Raw genomic sequence first — 24,873 nt, 5'->3', positions numbered from 1 at the left:
CTCCTGGCTTCAAGCAATCCTCTCTCCTTGGCCTTCCAAAGTGCTGGAATTACAGGTGTGAGCCACCACACCGGCCAAATTTTAGAATAGTATACAAGTTAACATATAACTTTATTAAATATTTCCATTTTAAAAATACATTTTCACAATATTCCTGTGAGTTAAAGAGGGCAGTTACATTAACCCCATTTTACAGTTGAGGAAATATAAGCAGAGGAAATGATTAAAGGGTTAAATTTACACAACTAATACCAGGAATTTTAACCTAAGTGTTCTTAGTCTAAAGACAACTATTTCCTGGATACAATATTTTGTACCACAGTTTGGTAGTCTAGGAAGCTGGATTTGAAATTAGCCAAAAGATACAAATCCCGGTTGTTTCCACTTTCTATCATGGGAAAATGACTTCATCTTTCAAAATATCATTACCACATCTATAAAATGGAGATAATTATACTTACCTGAGGGGTTTTTTTTGTTTGTTTGTTTCTTTTCTTTTCTTTTCTTTTCTTTTCTTTTCTTTTCTTTTGTTTTTCGGGAGGTGGAAGGTGGGGGGCACAATGAAATTCAATACAACAATGCAGTTGAAGCGCTTAAATAATTATTAGTGTATCCAAAACCCAATCAATAATAGCCGATATTATAATAAATTAGAAAGGATACTATTAGAAAATTTATTCCAATTTAAATCTGAATGAATGAATATGGAAGGCAAACTCCTGTAGGCCAGTTCCACCTTGTGAAGTCTACTGACACCTGGTGGCTGGGACATGGAAGAGCAAAAGCCCTGGAGTGGGGTTGGAGGCTGCCTGCCCTTGACATTCATTCCTGCCCTCCTCTCTCTCTCTCTCTTAGTCTGAACTGCTTGAAAGTGAAATTACTTATCCATATTTAAAGAGCCCAGCATCCTGAGGCAAAAAGTATTTTGGAACTACTCAAAAATATACTTGTTGTAAGATCAGAATTTTAGAATTTAGGTTGTATCTTTTGAGAATTAGATCTCATGGGAGATTCCATAACAATATGAGACCTCCAGAGACCCCATCCAGTTGTAACACACATGATTCATTTTTTTGAAGTCAATTATTTTTGGCTTCTGTAGATTTCCAGTGACTCTTCTGTTATTTAAAACGTATTATTTACTCTTAGGTCCACTAAAGATACACTTATATCTGACCTTGACTTAACTTTTAAAAAATCAGAAAACATGCTATGTAAGTTTTTGACAATATTCTGCTTTTCTAGATTGACTATATAAAAGTACATTTTAGAGTCTGAAAGACATAATCATATGTTATTTACAAGTGACCTATTTCCCTATGACTACAGTAAATTCACTTTAGTGAAGGCTTCTCTGGAAGTATTTAACTTCATGATTTACCAAATATTTCCTTATTTTTATGGCTAATTATTCTTTGAGACTTTCCATACATTGGGGAAAAGAGAAAAAAGTATTAAAAAGCCCCACACCTCAGCTAAGGCAACTGAGGTGAAGCATATATTTCACTGACTACACCTTATCAGTGCTGACATCTTCCCACAGGTGTCTCCTAGCAAATGTGCTGGGAGTTATCCTCTTTGTCACGAAATGGTGAGAAGCCACGCTAAAGACAAATGGCCCAGGCTCTGGGAGAACAAGTTCATGAAAATGAATGACTTGTTAGGGTGAAATGAAGCAAAGAGTGGTGATCAGATTGAAAAACATCTCTGAATAGAGATACAGAGAAACAAAGAAACCGGTCACAACAGTGAGCTTCAGGGAAGGTCTGTGGGAGGCCAGAGATTTTAAACAGAAGAATGAAGAAAAGGTTTTTGTTTTTGTTTTTAATAGATTTAGCTAAATAGAAAAAGAATGTGAACAAACCGTCAACTTACTATGAACAACAGTTCACTATGCAAACCTACCAGACAGAAATTTCAGTAAAATGTTTTACATTTTTACTAAAATTTAGTACATTTTTAGTAAAATTTAGTAACATTTTGCAAGTTATTTTGTGTACTTGTTTGTGTGCCACAGTTAGCTTGATTGCATGTTAGATAATTTAATTGTGTCGTTGTTCCTCCATAGCATTTCATTATGTTCAGACTAAACTGTGAAACTAGTATTTTTTTAAATGTTTTTGTAACATATGAAATATTTTTCTAGATAAATTCTTTAAAAAAAAACCTCATTCAACTTAAAGAATTTTGTAAATATTAATGTAAGTAGATAGTGCTTGTAAAATCTAACCAAGTGTTCCCCTCTTCCTGTGTTACTCATGAGTCTGATTTTCTGAAACTTCATGAATTTATTATTCTTAAATCCTTCTGGATGTTAGAGCATCATGACCCTATAAACCTAACAAGAATATTTCTCACAGAGTTGCAAAGGTTCAAAGGAGAACTTATGATTGGACACTGAGAGCTACATTACATGTGGAGCAGTGACTCAAACTTGAAAGTACTTTTAAGCTCAGTTAAATGGTGGCTGCATTGCTCCATAGCACAGCTTAAGTAAATTGATTCAGTGGATTAATGTAGTCATGTCAGCGGAGACAAACTTATCTGCCATATGAAGTCTGAAGCTTATAGAAGTATTATTTAGCAGGCTTACGGGTAAGAATGACAACTCTCTCTATTCATAAGAACTGAGTTGTAAGGTCTGAGCTCTATAGGTTTTAGGTATGAGAGAGACTAAGGTTTAAGAAATAAATAATAATGATTAAAGAAACAAAGTTATCTCTGTCCCTGCAAGATACATGAAGAACACTTATCTCATTTAACGTAGATACTGCATGTCCTTTTTTTATCTTTAAGCACAATATCAGGCCAGCTCTCTCCAGTCTCCTGTTATCAGAAAGGGTGGTCATTTCATTTTACACGTTCTTTTTGTCCTGCTAGACCTGATGTTATCTCAGTCACTGCATTTTGAATGAGGAGAGGGAAAAAGGCATATATCCAAATATTACAGTTTGATTTTCCTGACCCTTGCATACATTTTGCATTAAAGTAGTCATAATTATAACCACTCAATATACCCTTTAGTTTTCTAAGTTGCTTTGTAAGTGGCGTTCCTTGCTGATAAGCTGATTGAAAAATGTGAGTTTGACAATAGGTTAAAAACATTATTTATTGTAGAAGTTGAAATACCACAAAATTAATGAAGAAATACATACTTTAACCACTGGAGTGAACAGACACACTTCTCTCCATTTAAATGTCATTAAACTGACTAATGCATTACTTTAGCCAAAAGAAAAGTCCTTTTGAAGGGATTTACCTCTTACTTCTTACTTACTTATGACAGTCTTCCTAGACTGTCATAAGTAATAGAAACTGCCAGGTTATCTCAAAATCTTTTCTTTTAATTAAAAATAGAATAATAGTAAAATAAAGATAAGCACTGTATTTTGTTGTTGTTGTAGATAATTGTTAATATGGGTAGTACTATACTGGCAAAAGAAAACCTTGTTCCAAACAACATTTTATGTTATTTATTATTTCCATACAGACATTATAGAATAGGCTAGGAAAATTTAGAACTTATTTAGCATTTTCCTCGGTAATTTATTATGCTTGGGCATGAAGGAATTTGATTTTAACATTTGTAATATATTAAAAGTTTCAGTTTAATAGTAAAGGTGAAAAACAAACCAAAACCTTAACGTGGCCTATGCATTTTATTTATTCTTAAGAAAAATGTTAGAAATATATACATCTCCTTTTATGTATTCCAAAGTATATCTGGAACTCCTTTGAAATAGAATAATACAATCTAACAAAATGATTATGTATTTTTGTTCCTCAAAATTTCAGCCAGAAATGTTGCAGTTGAAAATTAAATTGTATCTTTCTCCATGAAATTTTCAAGAATTTCCTGTAGATTGTGAAACCAAAATGACAAATTATGAAGATAATAAACTAATTATACTCACACACATGCATACACATATAATTTGTCTAAAGTGTAATTGTATTTACATTCTTTGTGGAACAATTGTTGTTTAAAAAAAAGGTGCCGATGTGGTAAATATCCAATTAGAGCAGAGAAAAGCAAGTGGGAGCTAATGGGAAACAGGGAAAGAGCTGAGCCAGCAGGCACCATCAATCAGGATAACAGCGAGTCTTTGTAAACGCCAACATCTTTAATTAAAACCCTTGTATTTTACTAATAACTTTGCACATCCATAAGCCTTCTTATTGATTTCAGTTATTCCCATTTTTCCTTTTTTGGGCTTATAGTTTCTGGAGATATTGTGAAATTAAAGTAAACATTACAATAAGCTAATTACTTGATTACACTGAACATTTCAAAAAGTGCCCCAATAATTTACTGGTAGAAAATGAGAAAAATCTTCCTTGATGTGCTCTTCATTTTGACATAAGTTGATAATATTTGTTGTAATGTAATGACTTTTCTCAAATATTTAAAAGAACAAGTTGTTTCATTTTAACTACAGGAATGTATATATTTAAAATACTCTGTATATTACGGTTTAATGGGATTCAGGAGATAATGCCAAGCCAAGAGCTTCAGGGGTATAAAGGTATATATAAAATTGTTCCTGTTCTGTGTGCATACTGTGGGTTAGATATAAGACAAAGGTGAGGAATTTTGGAAATGATCAAAAAGAATATTAAACTGGGACATTAGGTAACTAGAGATTTGGTCCTACCTCTAACTCAATTTAAGAAGCTAAGCTCAAAAAGTTCCCTTATCTTATATCTATCTATCTATCTATCTATCTATCTATCTATCTATCTATCTATCTATCTATCATCTAGTGTGTGTGTGTGTATTACTACATATATAGTTATAGATTATATAGATACAGATATAGATAGATTGGGAGAATGCAAACCGTGGGGTGTTGTGCAGATAGCTATTCTAAGCAGAGAGATCAGAAAGTGAATACTCCACATTTGAGGGATTATTAATAGAACATTGAGAAGAACAGTTAGATATATCTGAAAGTTCTACCAGTAAAATAATTTTGTTATTTTGGTAGTGATGACAACTTATTCTGAATTATTTGTATCTTCACAGCAAAAGAGCTGACTGTCATTAGAGTAATTATATTTGACTATCAAAGAGAAAATTTCAAAATTACCTACGTGTGACATGCTTCTGATAAATAGGACAGCCATACTATTTTGGCTACAGAAATGGAAAGAAGTGTGAGATATTATTCTAGGAAAAGCAAGCACTTACATACAACTCTCATGGTTTGAGAATTTAGCAAGCATGAAGAAAGATATTCTCTTTAAAGTTCTGCCTTAAGATTATCTGAAATGTGTTATATTCTTTTTCAAATTAATCAATTTGGTTAAATAAATAAGTAAACAGTATAGGGATGAAAGAGGATAAGAAGGGGCAACTGGATACAGGTCAACTTCTCTTGTACCAAGTCACATTTTTGCCCATTATATTAGAATAAATGTGAATTCACTGAATATCAGACATGTCAATATTCCATTTCTGAAGCCAATATAAATTTTATATATTACTCAACAATTTATAATATTATCATGGCCGCATCTCTCCATTACTATGGGCACTTTCCAAAGAAATATTCACTCTATTAATTTATGATGAGTTATAAAAACATACAAAAATATTTTAAAAAAATAATTTGTACATATTACTGTCTCACTGAAGACAGTTATTTTTGGTCTATCTAAAATCTTTTTGCCCATGAATTGTGTTATAATGGAGCTGATAGAGCATTATGACCACAGGAATACCTACAAGTTTTGTTCTGATTTCAGTATTTCTTGAGTAACTGTCACACAGGGTGATTATTTTCCTCTTTAATAAGGATGTTATATGTATCTAAGATGTATGTAATTTCATTGACTAGAAAATAGAGAGAATGAGGGAACAGAAAAAAGACAGATTCTAATGTTAACAACTAGTTGCTGATAATTTAAAAGAAAAACCAAGCTACAATATTTCACCGAGATGTAACCACAAAATTAAATGAATAGAGAACTACTGCATTCTAAGATAGAAATGCCCATGCTTTGCAAATGTCAGTTCTTCTAAAATTAATCTATATTTTTAACTATCTTATTCAATTATCAATGCTTTTTTTCTAAAGAATCCCTTAAAAATATATTTAATAAAATAGCCAGATGAGGCCGGGCGCGGTGGCTCAAGTCTGTAATCCCAACACTTTGGGAGGCCGAGGCGGGCAGATCATGAGGTCAAGAGATTGAGACCATCCTGGTCAAAATGGTGAAACCCCATCTCTACCAAAAATACAAAAATTAGCTGGGCATGGTGGCATGCGCCTGTAGTCCCAGCTACTTGGGAGGTTGAGGCAGGAGAATCGGTTGAACCGAGGAGGCAGGGCTTGCGGTGAGCCGAGATTGCACCACTGCACTCCAGACTGGCAACAGAGCAAGACTCTGTATCTAAATAAATAAATAAATAAATGGCCAGATGTTTGAAAAGGATAACCCTGTGGAATGATTTTCCCTATCAAGTATTAAAATGTTAAAAAGTAATAATTATTTAAACAGTATATAACTGGTTCAGAATGGTATTGCTTAAATGCAATCTAACAAAGTTAGACATTTGGAGGCAAATGTCTATAGTAATTTAGTTTTTACAAAGGTAACGTTTTTAAAAAATGACAAAAGCATAGATTATTTAACAAAGAGAGTATGAATAAATGGTTCACTTATGGAATCAGGTAATGTTAGAGCCCTACAATAAAACAAAAGACATAAGATGTGTTGTACATTAAAAGTTTAAAGAGCATAAGATAGACTATATAGATAGTCTATAAGTAGATAGACCTATACAGATTGATGAATTATAGATTAAAAATTTAAGAACATGTGATATAACTGGAAGTACTAGAAAAAAATAGAGGTAAAAATTACAGGATGATGACTCTCTTTTTAAACATGACATAACAAATACAAAATAAAATGTAACAAAAAGATCATTTTCTGGCCAGTCATGATGGCTCATGCCTGTAAACCCAGCACTTTAGGAGGCCAAGGCAGGCAGATCACTTGAGGTCAGGCGTTTGAGACCAGCCTGGCCAACATGGTGAAACACCATCTCTACTAAAAATGCAAAAAATTGCCGGGCATGGTGGTGACACCTGTGATCCCAGCTACTCGGGAGACTGAGGCATGAGAATCGCTTGAACCCAGGAAGCAGAGGTTGCGGTGAGCCAAGATCACATCACTGCACTCCAGCCTGGGTGATAGAGGAAACTCCATCTCAAAAAAAAAAAAAAAAAAAAAAAAGGAGGGGGGTGCTGGGCACAGTGGCTCATGCCTATAATCACAGCACTCTGGGAGGCCGAGGCAGGCGCATCACCTGAGTTCAGGAGTTCAAGACCAGCCTGGCCAACATGGTAAAACCGCATCTCTACTAAAAGTACAAAAAATTAGCTGGGCGTGGTGGCGGGCGCTTGTAATCCCAGCTACTCAGGAGGCTGAGGCAGGAGAATCCTTTGAAGCTGGGATAGGGAGGTTGCAGTGAGCCGAGATCATGCCACTTCACTCCAGCCTGGGCAAGAGAGTGAGACTCTGTCAAAAAAAAGAGAACAAAAGGAAAAAGATTATTTTAACTGCATTATAGTTTAGTCTGTATTTTTAAAATAATTTTAATTAAAAAGAATGAAACATTTACACAAGAAATCTGCAAAAAATGCTTGACATTACTTATAATCAATGACATACAATTTTATAAATTAAAAACATATTCAGATAACTCCTAGTAAGAATGAAAGTATGGAACTTGGAACAGTATCAGTTATTCTTGGTGGATTATAAAGAGGTAAAAATCACCATGAAGACTAATTGGTCATTTGCGTCAAAGGATTTAAAATATGCATTTTCTTGAACCATGAAATATATTATTTTAACACTCAGATTATCATATGCACAAAACAAATGTTAAATAGTGTATATTACAGCAGGATTTATAATAGTAAAAAATACAAACAGAGCAAATAGCTTAGAAAGAGGATTCAGTTAGGGTATATTCATACAATAGTATAATATAGAGCTTTGAAAAATAATACAGCAGAAGCATATTTATGCTTCTACAAAAGACAATTAATGATATAATATTTAGTTAAAAATAACAAGCTATAAAGCAAGATAATAACTACCATTCATCAATTACTTAACATCAAGAGCCAATATTTATATAATAATGTTCACTGTATATTAGGCACTATTCCAAATTAATAATTTCCCATAATATATAAAATCTTTGTAACAGCTTCATGAGGTAAGTACATTTGTTATTTTTATTTTACAGATGAAGAACTAAAACACAGAGAGGTTAAGCAGTGTGTCTAATCTAGCACAGCTATTATGTAAAGTCAAAATTAGGTATTATGTAAAGTCATCTCCAGAGAACTTCCTGTAGTTATCCATTGTGCCAAGTTTGTACTAACAGCTTCACATGAATTATCTCATTTCAACCTCATGAATCATTTCGGTATATACACTGGAAACAAGGTAGAAGAGACAAGAGGAAGTGGGGTGAGAGAAAGTTCTGAAGGAGGAGAATAAGAGATTTCTGCATGTAGAGAAATATAGATTGATGGGATAATTTTTTTGGAGGCAGGAAGGGAGATTGTGTCCCCTTCCTGGATTTGAAAATTATAAAGATCTGCGTTATTCTGAGTTACTTTTGATGGTGTGTTTTGTGTTTTCTTAACTCTCATACTAGTGTGGAATCATAATAGGGATGTCAAGCATTCATAGAGACTCAAAAGTTGACATTGGTTGTTATTGCTGTTGTAAGAGAACAAATGAATTGTCTTTAATTCTATATATCTGTAGTTACTTATATTTCTCTGAAAATAGGTACTGCATATGTAATTTCAGAATTTTAAGAAAGGGAGTAACAACAAATATAATAAGTAATACCCTTTTTATTGTGACATGACTTTTTTTTGGTAAATTTTGAGGATTTCTGAACTTTTGTCCTGATTAGAGGGATTATAATTTTTTATCAATATATTAATCATGCATAAAAGCTTTAATATCTATAGATTATATTATTTTCTATAAATGTATTGCTTGGAGAGGATCCGAAAAGTTGTTTTGTATTGGCCCACATTTTAATATACTGCCATGTAGGAGAAATTCAGACTGAATGATCCCAAATTTCCAGTAATGATGGTGGGAATAAAAAGCACAAACCTCTGAGAATGGTCAGTCTCAACGGCACAATTCTGAAGACAAGGCATTATGGCAGGCTGTATTGTGCAGTGATTTTCCATATCCTCTGGGATCCTAAAACTTCAGAAAAAAGAAATTTTATCACCAGTGACTCTAAATTCCTGAATTCATTAGAAGGCTAATTTGCTGCACATGTATAAGAAAAACACAGAGATTGGTTTCTCTAATTTCTTAATTTGACCTTTGTTCATGCAATAAGGCAATGCTTTCATATTGCTGGTTGCAACTTGTTAGTAGATTATAAAATCACTTCAGTGCACTCTGCCCAACAATACATTTTTGTTGAAATAGGATAAATTGGAATGAAATTGACCAGATTACAATCAAATAGAAAAGGCAGTATCAAAATGCTCTTGCATTAATTAGACTCAATATTATTCCTCAAAACATTTCATCAAGTATGTGTGTACTAAGCCATAATACAATGTTATTTGTATGTAAATCGTGATTTATTTTTTAATAAAAGTTTGAAAAATGCTACAAAAGTACATTATTTTACTCATAGGAGGACGTGATTATCTTTTTTTCTTCTTCTTTTTTTGAGACAGAGTCTTGCTGTGTTGCCCAGGCTGGAGCACAGAAGCACAATCATAGCTCACTGTAGCCTTGAACTCCTGGGCTCAAGTGATCCTCCTGCCTCAGCCCCCTAAGCAGCTAGGACTACAGATGCACACCACAATGCCTGGCTATTTTGTTTTTCTTTTTTCTTTTTGGTAGGGACAAGGTCTCATTATGTTGCCTAGGCTAGTCTCGAATGCCTGAGCTCAAGAGATCCCCCTGCCTCAGCCTCCCAAAGTGCTGGAATTACAGACGTGAGTCACTCTGCTTGGCTTGATTGTCTTTTTTTTTTTTTCTTTTTTTTCTTTCTGAGACGGAGTCTCACTCTGTCGCCCAGGCTGGGTGCAGTGGTGTGACCTCGGCTCACTGCAAGCTCCGCCTCCCGTGTTCACACCATTCTCCTGCCTCAGCCTCCTGAGTGGCTGGGACTACAGGCACCCGCCACCACACCCAGCTAATTTTTTGTATTTTTAGTAGAGACGTGGTTTCACCGTGTTAGCCAGGATGGTCTCAAACTCCTGACCTCGTGATCCACCCGCCTCAGTCTCCCAAAGTGCTGGGATTACAGACGTGAGCCACCACGCCCGGCCCTGATTGTCTTTTTTAAGAAGATAATCCCAAATGTGTTCTACGAGGAGAAAAACTAAACATATCCTTCTGTATATACTCAAAACATGCTTGTGATATAACTCTTTTAAGTGGTTTCCTCTAAAAGTCTCTTTTTCTGAGGTATAGACTTCAGTGTTGGCCCTCTCCGGGTCTGAGATTTAAAGAGTATTTGAGTAATATCCTAGTTTTCATTATCATCACTCATAATCATGTTAGTTAAAATAGCCTCAGCCAAGCTGTTTTTCAGAGACGTAATATAGACACGTGTTTGATCACTTTAGCTATTTGGTGTTGCATTTAAAACAGTTACTGAAACTATCTTCCTCTTCCCTTTTCGTCCTTTTGATTTTTTAACCTCTTTTTTTTATTATTATTATACTTTAAGTTCTAGGGTACATGTGCATAACGTGCAGTTTTGTTACATATGTATACTTGTGCCATGTTGGTGTGCTGCACCCATCAACTTGTCAGCACCCATCAATTCGTCATTTATATCAGGTGTAACTCCCAATGCAATCCCTCCCCCCGTCCCCCTCCCCATGATAGGCCCCAGTGTGTGAGATACCATCTCACACCAGTTAGAATGGCAATCATTAAAAAGTCAGGAAACAACAGGTGCTGGAGAGGATGTGGAGAAATAGGAACACTTTTACACTGTTGGTGGGATTGTAAACTAGTTCAACCATTATGGAAAACAGTATGGCAATTCCTCAAGGATCTAGAACTAGATGTATCATATTACCCAACCATTCCACTACTGGGTATATACCCAAAGGATTATAAATCATGCTGCTATAAAGACACATGCACACGTATGTTTATTGTGGCACTATTCACAATAGCAAAGACTTGGAATCAACCCAAATGTCCATCTGTGACAGACTGGATTAAGAAAATGTGGCACATATACACCATGGAATACTATGCAGCCATAAAAAAGGATGAGTTTGCGTCCTTTGTAGGGACATGGATGCAGCTGGAAACCATCATTCTTAGCAAACTATCACAAGAACAGAAAACCAAACACCACATGTTCTCACTCATAGGTGGGAACTGAACAATGAGATCACTTGGACTCGGGAAGGGGAACGTCCTTTTGATTTTTACATTTAGACACTTACTATTTGTGACTCTTAACTTAATGAAAACATATAAATGAAGATATATAAGAGTCAGAAAACTAATTTTAAACTCCACTTTGATAATAACTTATCATTTGACCTGGGATAAGCTAGTTTTTAAATGTTAGCTTCTTCATTTGTAACACTGGGATAATGAACTTGCTCTGCCAAATGGACAGGTTATTTTAGTATAGGTTTTTGTTTTAATTCATGTGATATTCAGTTCATAAAGCTAAAAATAATAATGCCTTCCCATCAGTAAATATGCTTCCTTCAACCTACATTTTTTTATAAAGTGATTACTTTATGGTAATATTTGGTATATATGTGTGTATTTATATTTACATATACACATAAGCACATAAAAATTGTGGGATTTTGTGTGTTTTACAAAAATGGGTATGCCATATCTATTCTTCTAATTCTTCTATCACTTACTTTTGTTTTGCTGCACATTATATTTTTAAAATCCTTTCATTTCAGTACATAGAGACCAATGTCATTCTTTTTTTCTTTTTCTTTTTTTTTTTTTTTTTTTTTTTGAGACGGAATCTCGCTCTGTTACCCAGGCTGGAGTGCAGTGGTGCGATCTCAGCTCACTGCAAGCTCCGCCTCCCAGGTTCACACCATTCTCCTGCCTCAGCCTCTCGAGTAGTTGGGACTACAGGCGCCTGCCACCATGCCCAGCTAATATTTTTTGTATTTTCAGTAGAGACGGGGTTTCACCGTGTTAGCCAGGATGGTCTCCATCTCCTGACCTTGTGATCCGCCCGCCTCGGCCTCCCAAAGTGCTGGGATTACAGGCGTGAGCCACCGCGCCCAGCTTTTCATTTATATTTATTTATTTATTTAATGCTACAGCTATTTCCCAAGTTATGGTTGTACAATAATTTACTTAAGCTATTCCTTATTAGTGAACATTTAGGTTACATTGTATTATTCTCAGTTACAACTAATGAACATTTTTATATACATATTTGTCCACAGATGCACATTCTTCTGTAAGTCAGATTTCTAGAAATAGAACTACTTGGTCACATGTGAATTTACATACACAAATTTGATAGAGACAAATTAGTCTTCAAAAAATCATGTATCAATTTATACACCCACTAATAGTTTGCCCAATTCTTCACCCTCATCAAAACTAGAAACTTCTTGGAATACTCTGAAGAAGTAGTGATATTTCTTAGAGATGTCTGAACATTACTTTAGATTTGCTCATAAACAAGTAAGTTTATTTCTGTTTTAATTTTCTCATCAATAAAATGAGAAATTTGGACTAGATAGTATTTATTGGTTCAACAGATATTTGTTCAATGTTTACCTAATATGATGCTCTTTTTTAATCTTAACATTCTTTGAGTACTTTCAATTTTTAAAAACATTTTTGAGACAAAATTTTTAAATATTTATTATTTTTCTCAAAATTTTTAAATATTTTCTGCTGCATGGCCCAGGCTGGATGGCAGTGGCGTGATCTCGGCTCACTGCAACCTCAGCCTCCTGGGTTCAAGAGATTCCGCTGCCTCTGCCTGGCTAATTTTTGTATTTTTAGTAGAGGCAGGGTTTCTCCATGTTGGCCAGGCTGGTCTTGAACTCCTAGCCTCAAGTGATCCACCTGCCTCTGCCTCCCAAATGCTGGGTGTGTAGGTGTGAGCCACTGCTCCTGGCCCTTCTGTGGGTATTTTCATTGCAAAATTGGCATTCATTTTTACCACTGAGAGAAAGAAACTCATTCAGATGTATACTGAGTGAGAGAGAGATTATATTTGTTTTCCTCTACTAGCATTTTGGATAGGGAATTAGAATAAGCAAAAGAAAGAAAGTAATTTTTGTTGTCATTGTTTTTGTTTGTTTTTCTATCAGGTTAGATGTGGCGATATCTGTTATAATGCACAGTGATTTTAAAAATTTGAATACCAACTTTTCCATATTTCTTGGTTTGTGAAAGATCTATGATATAATTATTACAATTTTTTTTACTACTTTATCTGCAACCTATCATTTATTGGCAGATTGTAAGGTGCAGACCTCAGTTCTAATTTTGAAAAATATTCTTAAAAAATACTATGGTGTTCTTATGCAGATTCATACTCTTCCTTCATTGCCTTGAAATCAGTATCTACAGGCCTGTGAGGAATATGCAAAATAATTCATACTCTCTCTCAAGAATATTTTTATAGTTAATGTAACAAGGCAGTATTGTTTTTTGAATCTTGACTGACAAACTGTGGAGATGCTAATAGCCTATTAAGAAGGGAGAATTTCCCTGGTGACCAAGTGTGTGGTTTAAAATCAGCTTTAAGGTCCCTCAATGAATCATTGATCATGTCTTTATAAAACAGGTTGAATAAAAATTCATTAAATAAACGAATAAAGCAGGTGGTGATAAAGAATGGATTAGACAGAATCTCTTACCTCTTTGACACAACTAGCAATATTATCATGTCATAGTCCATGGGTCACCAGGGATTCATCAGGTCAAACCTGATTAGTAGCTGCCAAAATATGGGCCTACTCTTTTTATGTGTTTGTTTTTTGTTTTTTGATATGGAGTCTCAGTCACACAGGCTGGAGTGCAATGACGTGATCTCAGTTTACTGCAACCTCCGCCTCCCGGGTTCAAGCGATTCTCCTGCCTCAGCCTCCTGAGTAGCTGGGATTACAGGCACGTCACCACGCCCGGGTATTTTTTGTATTTTTTAGTAGAGACGGGGTTCCTTTTTTAGTAGAGATGGAGTTTCATGATGTTGGTTGGGCTGGTCACTCCTGACCTGGTGATCCACCTGCCTCAGCATTCCAAAGCTCTGGGATTACGGGCATGCGCCACTGTGCCCGGCCTGGCCCTACTTTTATTAACTGACTCTGAATGTCAATTTCAGGAGGGACCGCACAGATATTTGCTATGTTTTCCAGGAACTACAGAGGTTATTGCATTTTGGATTAAACGGTTATTTTACCTGTGGAGTATATACTTCATGGTATGGCCTGGTCGGTTCATTTAGAGTAGCTATCACCATACCAATTAGGAATTAGGAATAAAAGAGAATTCGTTATATTTTATTTTGTGTTGTGAAAATGTGTATGAATGTGGTAATTTAGAAGCCCAGATACTTTCTGATAATTCTATTTTGCTAGGCCTATTTTTTTTTTCAAAAAAGATCTCTGAGAGCCTGTTTAAATATGTTAGATCATACATTGTAGCTGGTTAAAAGAATTGAAAAATGCTTAAAGCACAAAATTATTTTCCTGTGAAAATTAGGATCTAGGCTTATGATGAGGCCTTACTCTGTGAAGCAACAATTTTTGACTTATTTCTTCTGTGATTTAATATGAGATAGGAAAGGGCATTCTAGTTTAAGACCAACCCAGCTCTGACTCTACCTTTCCATCTATGGGAACATTTTATTAGAAATAAGAGAGTGTTTTAGAGCAGAAGTTTGGAAATATTGGCTTATAGAATCTACTTCTAAAAAACGTAAGCCTCCAAATAAAAAAATGAATTTTCTGACACCTTTCCAGACTTACTGAATCAGAATGTAGGAGATGGGCCAGACATCTTTACTTTAAATCTTTCTATTTGGCTTTTGGCTTCTACTCGGCCCTGGACACACAAATGTGTTCAATTGTTCTCCTTTGGAATAATTAATAACAGTGTATAGTTTGGCATTGGTTTCATTGAACCTGATTTTTTCCAGTTTAGCATGCTCTATAAGTCATGCCTCTTCTTGGATGGTCTGTGAGCTTTATTGGTTTCACTTTAAGTGTATCCTGTTGATGATAGCTTTCTCAAAACATGTTACACAACCCAAAGTGTTCGGTTTTTTAGTCATAGTTTCATCATTAATAGGAATAAATATTGAATTTTAGAGCTAGAGGGTACCTCTAGAGAACATTTCATCAAGCCTCCTACCTTTAATTAAGTGGATGTCTAAAGCATGTAGAAGAGATTTCTTTTAAAATACTGACAAATAAACACTTAAGAAGCACATTACACTGTTTTTATCCCTCTAATAGTCAATAATTCTTCCTCACATCCAACCCATATCACTTCTACTGTAACCGAAGTATTTCTCTCTTCTAGTTTAAACCTCCAGGTATATAACTGGAAACAGTGTAATAAAAACATTCCATTCAAATACTATCTAGTTAATGAACATGCTATGTTTTATGAACATAATTTTGACAACAAATTTTGTTGTTTTGACAACAAAAATAGAATAGAGGCAGCATAGAGGTATAAGTCTTTGAATAAAAATTGAAATAAAAATTTAAAAAATGAAATAAATACGCTTTAAAATGTGTTTAGCAATGGATTAGAGTTTGCCCCAAGATACTTGTCACTCAGACAGCTGCTGGGTGAGAGAAGGGAAATTTTCTACTGGTATCTCATTTATCCTTAATGTTTGTCGTCAGAACCAGTGAGGCAATACTTCCATCGAAAATATAGGTCATTTCCCTCCCAAATTTTCCTATATCTACTTGCACATCAATTTTTATTTGTTTGATTTTTCCAATTAGTGATGGAGATCTTTACAACACAAATAGAAAATTAAAACAAGAAGTCACTGTGATTAAGTTTCAGACAAGGAATAATCAGTCAGTCAATCAAATGGTGTAGATGACTTAAAATTTTTTTCTCTCATTTGACTGGTTAGAATAAAGTTTCCAACTCTAGACTGAATATTGGAATCCTAGGGAGCTTATTAAAGCTACCAAAGCTCCTAGAAAATTGCCAGCAATTTTGATTTAATAGGAACTAGGTGATTCTCAGGCATTTTTTTTTTTTTTTTTTTTTTTTTTTTCAAATGCTGTGTATTCTGCTACTCAATATGGGGTCTGTAGATGAGCAGGCAGAGACATTATCTGGGAGCTTAATAGAAATGGGCTTATTAAACAGTCTTGGGTCCTACTGATACCAACTGAATGAAAAGTTTTACTTACAGAGGAATTCCAATATTCAAGTTTGAAAGACTCTTAGATGAGCTAATATACAACCCAGTTCAGAACCACTGGTTAGAGGAAATGAAGAGAATCAAAAGGCACTGGAGGAGAGAAGACATAGGAGATAAGGGAAGAGGAAGGCGATGGGGGAGGAGGAGGAAGTGTCAGAGTATAAAAAGACACAAAGACTATGCCTAAATTTATCCTTATTTCTATTGTTAATGGGCAAACAGAGATCTTTTGTTACTGTGATGTCAGTGCTCTGTTTTGCATTATTTATGAATATCTTTATCTTTTTTGCTATTGTTGCTAGGAAGCAACAATAAATGTTTAATTAGTAAATTGCCAAGCCTCTTCAAGTAAAATAAATTTGTTCTATGGGAGTAACTTTAATCACAGTATTGGTTATCATTATATTGAAAGAAGTAATTAAGCCATAGTTCTTATTAGTTAGACACTGATAAGATTAAACTACTTAATAATTTTTTAATATTTTTTGACTTGATAGATATTTCCTCAGTAGTATTGGCTTACCACAAAATGTTTGATTCCTTACATGTTACCCATCTAATTCTCATGGATGTTTTGAATGAATTCACATTCCCCATGTCAAGTTTACTGACCCGAATATAAGGAGTTTAACGTCCCAGTTTTAAATTTTATATTAATCACATTTAGTGCATACCATCAATGAATATGCTAGTTAAAATTGTACCCAGATATTTTAATGCATCCAGTGAAGCAATATGGAAAGGATACTAAATACAAGGGAAAAAATGTAATGAAATATTTGACCAAGGATGGAATTAATAAAAGCCAAAGCAATTATAAGTTAATGTTCCTACAGAAGCTGACTTATCTCATTGATTTCAGGAATTATTTTTTGCTTTGTGTGTCCATCATAATAAAATATGACTATAATTTGATGAGTTTATTCTCATTAACTAATGCTTATTAATCAAAAAAATGCTACTAAATAAATTTACTCTATGATGCCCTTCCACTTGTCTTGCATGTAGCCTTGAATTGTACAAAGGGAATGTTTTCTTTCTTGATACAAGTCTCATATAATAATATAATGAAATACTTTTTAACCCCATCACTGTTTAGTGATTAAGCTTGTTATTTTGTTCTTTTTGTCTCCCTTTTATGTGTCCAAATGCTTCATGCTTACTGAATTTTCATTTGGAATTAAGGGATGTAAAAATCTTGATGGTGAAAAGCCCTATATTAAATGTTGAATGTAATTTACTTTGAAATAAATCAATTATAGACTGATTTTGGAAAACAAAAGCCATAATTCCCTTTTAACATGTTAAATAAAAGTTGTAGAATGCATCTGCATTTGGATAATAATTTAGAGGAATTTTTTGCATGTTTCTGAAAGGGAATATAATGTTGGAAATCAACGTGTCATGAAAAAATATGAAATATTTGAATACTATGTGGAAAAAGCTGTTTTCAAAAATTTAAAGTTTTTTCAACGCAAATGATTAAATAATTTAAAATATTTTAATAGTTCCACAGTATAATAATTGCTATTGAATCTAAGATTGTACTACATTGGATTATATTTGTATAATATTTTCATATTTAAATAGTGTACTCAATGAGAGAAATGATTTTAATATGAACATTTAATAAATAATTTTAAACTAAATTCAGGGTTACTTGTCTTATTATTTTAATTATTTTCTACATTAATTTTCTCATTTGGCAGGAAAAGCCAAAGTAAATAAATAAAGAGAAACTGAAACATTTTGTCTAGTACTTCAAATCACCATGGAGTTAAAAATAAAAAGTAACACTTAGACGTATCTGTCTATGATTAAAATATGATGTGACTTATAAGATTGTTGACTCCATTCTATTGTTTTCCAGCTGAGCAATAGCTGTCAAATAGAAGCAAATTGATTAACTGTCTGTGATAACACTTTTCAAATCTAGTTATTTATTTATTTAACATATGTCTGCTATTTTAATTAGTGACTGTTGATGCATCGAAGCACTTTATTGAATTTGAAAGAGAAGAATTGTGTTTGAATTTATTCTTTACAAAACTGTCAATTAAAATTGTTTCCTTTAAAAAAATTTCATTTATATTGTATGAATTACTAATTAGGACATCTAAACAAATATACCACTTGGTTAAAAGGTAGAAATATCAATATAAGCATAATGTATGACATGAAGCGTTCATGAAAGGATATAAATTGTTTGGGTATATATATATGCATAATGTGTGTATCAAATATAAATAAAACAATGTAAATGCCAGTTACAAATGTAGTAATACGTCTAGAAACAAAATAAATGGAATAAATAAATTGTGAAGTATGTTAGATTGTAATTGATGCTGTAACAAAATACAGGAAGGAAGGAAGGCAGATGAAAGAAAGAGAGAAAGAGAAAAAAGAAGATGAAGGTTCATGAGGAGTCAGTTGATTGGGAAAGATTCAGTATTAAACAGCGGCAGACTTCATTACAAAGGTGCGATTTGGTCAAAGACTTAAAAAAAGTGAAGGGACAGCCCAAGAGGATTTGTTATGTAGAATTTTGTACCAGAATGCTAATAGAAGAAATAATTTATTTTGAAGTTTAATGTAACAAAAATTGCAAATACAAAATATACCTTCACAAATCCAGATATAAAAATGTGATTATTTCCCAAATCTTCTATAAGCTTATGGTAAAAAATAGCAGGTAACCTTATTTTTACAAGATAAAAACATGACAGAGGGTGAGTCCAAGTGCCATTTTAGTTTAAACTCTATTTGATGTTTGTATTGATTATACTACATAGAGAATAATTAGATCACATCAAATGGAAGAATATTCTTTATATTTCAATAGTGTGCATTGTTTTATTAATATCACCATCAAATTCAATGGAAAAGGATCCAACTAAAAATATGAAATCATGAACTAATCAACAGCAGAAATTTAAGGAGCATTTAAATCTTAGTATTTTAGTATTTGTCTCTTTATATTTCTTAGTGACCTATCTCTTTAACTCTATACACCTTTTTATCTCTCTGATAAATATATTAAGACCCCAGGAGATACTGCCATTGAGTTGCCAATATATGGTTTACCTATTTACTTGAAGGGGATATTTACTTATATTGCGTATTAAGTACCAACCCTGTGTTTAATCACTGAAGATTAAAAATTAAGTAAGACAATAAACTTCAATAAACCCATAGGTTAGTAGGGGTAAGGTGGAAGCAAATATGAAAAAAAATACAATGTATAAGTGCAGTAAAAATGTCTAGGTTGATGAACACTGTTTATAGGGACCATGTAAAGCACTTTATACCTGTGTATTTATCTTCAATCCTATTAGATGGGTACTAACTCTGTCTTTTAAAACGGTGAAGTAAAATACAGAATGGTTAAATAACTTGCCCATATCACATGGATATATTTTGGATTTGAGCCTAGATCTTCAGACTACATAGACTGCTGCACTGACTTTATCTTCTTGCTTGTTCAGAAGCAAGAGTGAGAAAATAACTCAGCTTGGAGCTGTGTCTGGAAAGGTTTCAGAGCAAGTATTTCCTAGGCTGAGAGGCTAGGAAAGGGTTTTAACATGGAGAAACGCCTTGTGAAGAAGCAATGAGAATCACAACTGAATTGCAAGTGGTATTTCTATCTGGCTGTGCGTGAGAAACAGAGTAATGTGATTCCTGGAAGGGCAGAGATATGGTCAACTTAAGGAGGGCTTTTGTCCCTTGCTTAAGGTTTAATCCTTTGGTACAGGGATGGTCATAAGTTTCACACTGTGAATTAACACTGATTTATAGATGTTGACTTACAGGTTCAAGCCATTACTTTTAGGGCATTGTGGAGGATTAACTGGAAGGAAAAGATGGGATCTGAGAAAACTTTTAGAACACTATGTAATCATTTGAGATAGGCTTTTGAATAACATTGGAATAGAGAGGAGGGAAAATACTGAGGAATATTTAGAAAACAATTCCTAATACTTGGCAATTTTATTAGGTATGAGAAGTGATGATAAGAGGATGGGAGACAGAAAATGCTTTGCAAATTGCTAGCGAGCTACTGGATATATGGTGCTTCCATTAATTAAGATAAGGGAATGTAAAAGAGAAGTATACTCAGTAGTGGGTGTGGGAAGAAGAGTTATGTTCTGTTTTGTATACCTTGCTATCAAAATGGGGACTTCTGCAGACGGCTGGAAATGGATGCTGTAGCTCCATAGAGAACTCAATTCTAGATCTGAAAGTCAGTTACTGATAGATAGTATGCTAAGTAGAAGATGAATGACTTTTATACAGGAATGAGCCCGTAGGCCCCCAAAATTGTCAAGAACAAGTCTGGGGAATGCTAATGTTTATGAGGCAGAGTCTTGATAAGGTAGCAACAAAGAAAGCTTAGGAGAGCTGTTTAAAAATGTAGGAAGAAACAAGGCTGAAGTGGAAATACAGAAACCATGAAGTGATATACTATACATATCCTGTAAAATTCATACCTTAAATACTCTAAAAATATTTTTGGAATAAGTGAGAGAAGCAGAATTGTGTCTCTTATTACTATAATGTTGATGGATAACCTTTAGCATTGCTTTTAGTAAAGTATACCTTGATATGATGCTGTCAGCTTGGATTGAAGTATGTTATAAGAAAGATCAATGATACTTTTTGTTGTGTTTACTATGAATGGCTTTCTTTCCTTCCTTCTTTCTTTCCTTCCTCCTTTCCCTTCCCTTTCCTTCCCTCCTTCCTTCCTTCCTTCCTTCCTTCCTTCCTTCCTTCCTTCCTTCCTTCCTTCCTTCCTTCCTTCCTTCCTTCCTTTTTCTTTCTTTCCTCATGTAAAATACTATGTGAATTAACTAAACATTTATGTATGCCTTTCTGCATTGACCACTAAAAGTCTTAGACCCATTTCTGGGGCCACCTTCTGTTAGGACCTTACTATACACATTGTATGAATTGACTTCACCTTTCCTCGCCTGTCAAATGTCTCATTTAGTTATATCAATGTTCCTTTATTTTTAATTTTAGAGACAGAGACCTACTGTGCTGCCCAACCTGGAGTGCAGTGACTATTCACAATGCAGTCATAGCCCACTGCATCCTTGAACTACTGGCCTCAAGCAATCTTCCTGCTCAGCCTCTCAAGTAGTTGGGATTACAGGCACACTCCACTGTGCCTGGCTTCAAATTGGATTCTTTCTTGTTAAATGGTATAATCATCATAAAGCATTGTAATTATTTGCTGAAACAAGAAAGAATATAAAAATGAAATAATTATATATTAATTTTGGAGATTTTTGTATAACAATTTTGATCTAGTTGCAAACCTCATTCATTAAATGTTTGTTGAACTGAGTCAAAGATAGGGTGAGAAATTATCACTCCAGAACTCAGCTCATGAGTTTCTCTTGGTGGCAGACTTTGATCATGGTCCTATCTCTGTCTTCTGCAGTGACAAGGACGGTGTGTGCAGAACAATGTGACGGCAGATGCTACGGGCCTTACGTCAGTGACTGCTGCCATCGAGAATGTGCTGGAGGCTGCTCAGGACCTAAGGACACAGACTGCTTTGTATGTCTTCAGTTTCTCTCTTTTATTATCCTGATTTCCTTTTGAATCTTTGTTTTATTACAGTAAGATCAACTTTAGCCACTTTAGGATTAAGAAAAATGCTCTGCCCTCCTCGAAGTCATTCCCTCACTAGGTTGGCTATTGATTAACTAGAATTGTTCTCTTCTGCTAAATGAATTGTATCTTTCTGATATAATTTATATTACAAACGAGATTCATTGGAAAACATATTGAGATATCTTTCTATAATCTAATAGCATCCTTTCCCAGTAATGCAGTGATTACCTGTTTATGTGGTTGCATCATTGAGTTCTGTGAGTGGGAGCAATTGCATTTTATTTCTTGAATATAAATTTCAAGATTATAGAAGATATATTTATGAGTTTCAGTATTTTCTAGTTTATATTTTTAAAGGTAATATTATTTTAAAAGTTTAAGATGTACAAATAGTTTGTTAGGGACAGTTTTTAATTATATTTTGATATAATATTCCTGACACAGTACTCTTTGTCTTTGACATACATTTCAGCAATTCTGAGTTGTATTTAACTCAATTTCATATACCCAGAACACCAGCTTAATTTTAAAGCTAAAAATTATAAAAACACACAAATGTTTATATAGTTGAAAATGAACACAGAAATTTTTTTCTCTCAAATATCCAGCAAACAAACATATGTAGTAGAATTGAGCTTTTTTAAAAAAAAAAATACAAAAAACTAGCCGGGCAAGGTGGCGGGCGCCTGTAGTCCCAGCTACTCGGGAGGCTGAGGCAAGAGAATGGTGGGAACCCAGGAGGTGGAGCTTGCAGTGAGCTGAGACCCAGCCACTGCACTCCAGCCTGGGCGACAGAGCCAGACTCTGTCTCAAAAAAAAAAAAAGAAAGACACTTAATTCCAGCAATGAGCAAACTATATATTAAAGCTCTTATGATGTAGACAGTAATTTCTTAATTTTCTTAATATCATAAGGAATATAATCTTCTACACTCATCCTATAGTGAAACAAAAATATGTATTGCAGAAGTGGATAGGGAGGAAGAAGAAAAGGAAATAAAAATGTTACAAATTTAAAGAAGATACTCAGCAGGTCTTGAACTGAGAACCCTCCTCTGTCTTTCATCAGACATAGGATGGAAGCTTGATTCTGAAGACATTGAACACTGCAGGTGGTTCATTAACAATTCCAAAACAATAACAACAAATAAACAGCAAATAGCAAAAACTCTCACTTAGAAGTTTTGCACTGCAATTTTTTTCATGGTTCCATTATCATGATAAGCTCAGTGCTGAGTGAGCTTCAAATTATCATTTCATTACTTTTATGGAATGGTCCAGTGATTCCACTTTGGCTTTTGGTACAGAATGTTCAAGAATGCCAGACTAAGGCCTTGGTATAAGTTACATTGTTTTGTATGCTGTTGCAAAGCTAAATTTGTTTTATTCCTCTGGCTTATATTCCTTTGTTCCCAAGCAATCTGTGTACAACATTGCATAAAATATGTTAGTAAAGCAATTATAAGGACACATGAAGTTTTATAGCCATAAATTAAAACTTACTAAGTTTTCTAGATTGGTTTTTAATAGATTCTTCCTAGAATGTGTCATCTTAGTGAATAATGTATCATCAGTAAGTCTTGTTCTGATTATGCATCTAGTAGACCATCATCAGGGGATTGTCATGTTTATGATAAAGTGCTTGCTAAAACAACAATTGATGAAGCAAATGTTTTGAGGAAACAGAATAAATTAATGCTTATTAATAACCATATGTACTATTTATGATTAAATGTAAATCATAGCTTGAGTTCATATTAGCTTGCTTTCCAAGGCCTAAATTATGCCTAAAAAGGCTTAATTTCTCAATTAAAAGAATTGGCTCGTCCACAATTTTGTTAATCACATATTTATATGTACTTATATCTATATTCTGTTTTTATATCAAATACCCACCTCTCAGGTGATAAAATGGTTTTTAATTCTTCCCAAATGAATTTGCAAATATTAATAAATTATTAATATAAATATATGAGTCAGCAGAAATGAACTGTCTTCTACATGGTGGCTTTTACTAAATGGAGTGGCATTAGGAAAAAAGCCATACTAGAAATGACATCATGTTATTTAATTACAGGTTGACTATAGCTAATTACCTCTTTATATTTTGGCATTACATACACTGTATTTGTATTTGTCTAGTCACCAACCAGAGTCTTTTCTTTAAGTCCAATATAAATCAGCATCACAATATTTTTTTACAGGACAATGGTGATAATTGCACTTTACATGTCACTTGGGACATGGAACTCTTTAAAATACCAGCTCAAGTGAACATCTAGCCTGTAGAATTAGAGATTTGGTTGTCAGTGCTATACTTTAAGACTAAATATAAATGCTTTGAATAAGTGTGAACTGAAATAATTTTTCACTATTAGCTAACTTTAAACCAATTCTCAATTTAGAAATTACTGCGTACATGCTAAGCATTTTAAGCTTCAGTAGCCATAAATGGCCTATTTACTGACACTGGAAAAAAGAGTTTTATGAAATTTTAGAAACACATATGACTCTTAAATTATCAAATTTTGTAGTATTTGTGGAATTATTATAGAAAACAACCTTCTCATGTTTTGGCAGTGTTTCATTAACAAGTATTATGAAGTTTATTTGTAAATGAAAGTAATATTTGCTGTGTTGCAGGCCTGCATGAATTTCAATGACAGTGGAGCGTGTGTTACTCAGTGTCCCCAAACCTTTGTCTACAATCCAACCACTTTTCAACTGGAGCACAATTTCAATGCAAAGTACACATATGGAGCATTCTGTGTCAAGAAATGTCCACGTAAGTAACAGAATAAGAATAAC

General features: G+C 34.0%; 1 protein-coding gene across 4 annotated transcripts in view; it reads left to right on the top strand.

Annotated features, from left to right (window-relative positions):
* ERBB4 (erb-b2 receptor tyrosine kinase 4) overlaps positions 1-24,873 on the top strand; it is a 1,183,012-nt gene that overhangs the window by 805,503 nt on the left and 352,636 nt on the right. For all 4 annotated transcript variants that reach the window (XM_030916910.1, XM_030916912.1, XM_030916913.1 and 1 more), the window contains exons 6-7: positions 21,891-22,009; positions 24,709-24,850. In XM_030916910.1, coding sequence (XP_030772770.1) covers positions 21,891-22,009; positions 24,709-24,850 — 261 coding nt within the window. The remainder of the gene's footprint in view (positions 1-21,890; positions 22,010-24,708; positions 24,851-24,873) is intronic.

The sequence above is a fragment of the Rhinopithecus roxellana genome, chromosome 14, assembly GCF_007565055.1.
Source record: "Rhinopithecus roxellana isolate Shanxi Qingling chromosome 14, ASM756505v1, whole genome shotgun sequence".
NCBI lineage: Eukaryota > Metazoa > Chordata > Mammalia > Primates > Cercopithecidae > Rhinopithecus > Rhinopithecus roxellana.
The sequence above is the reverse complement of the archived record's forward strand: the minus strand, read 5'-3'. Positions and strand labels throughout refer to the sequence as shown.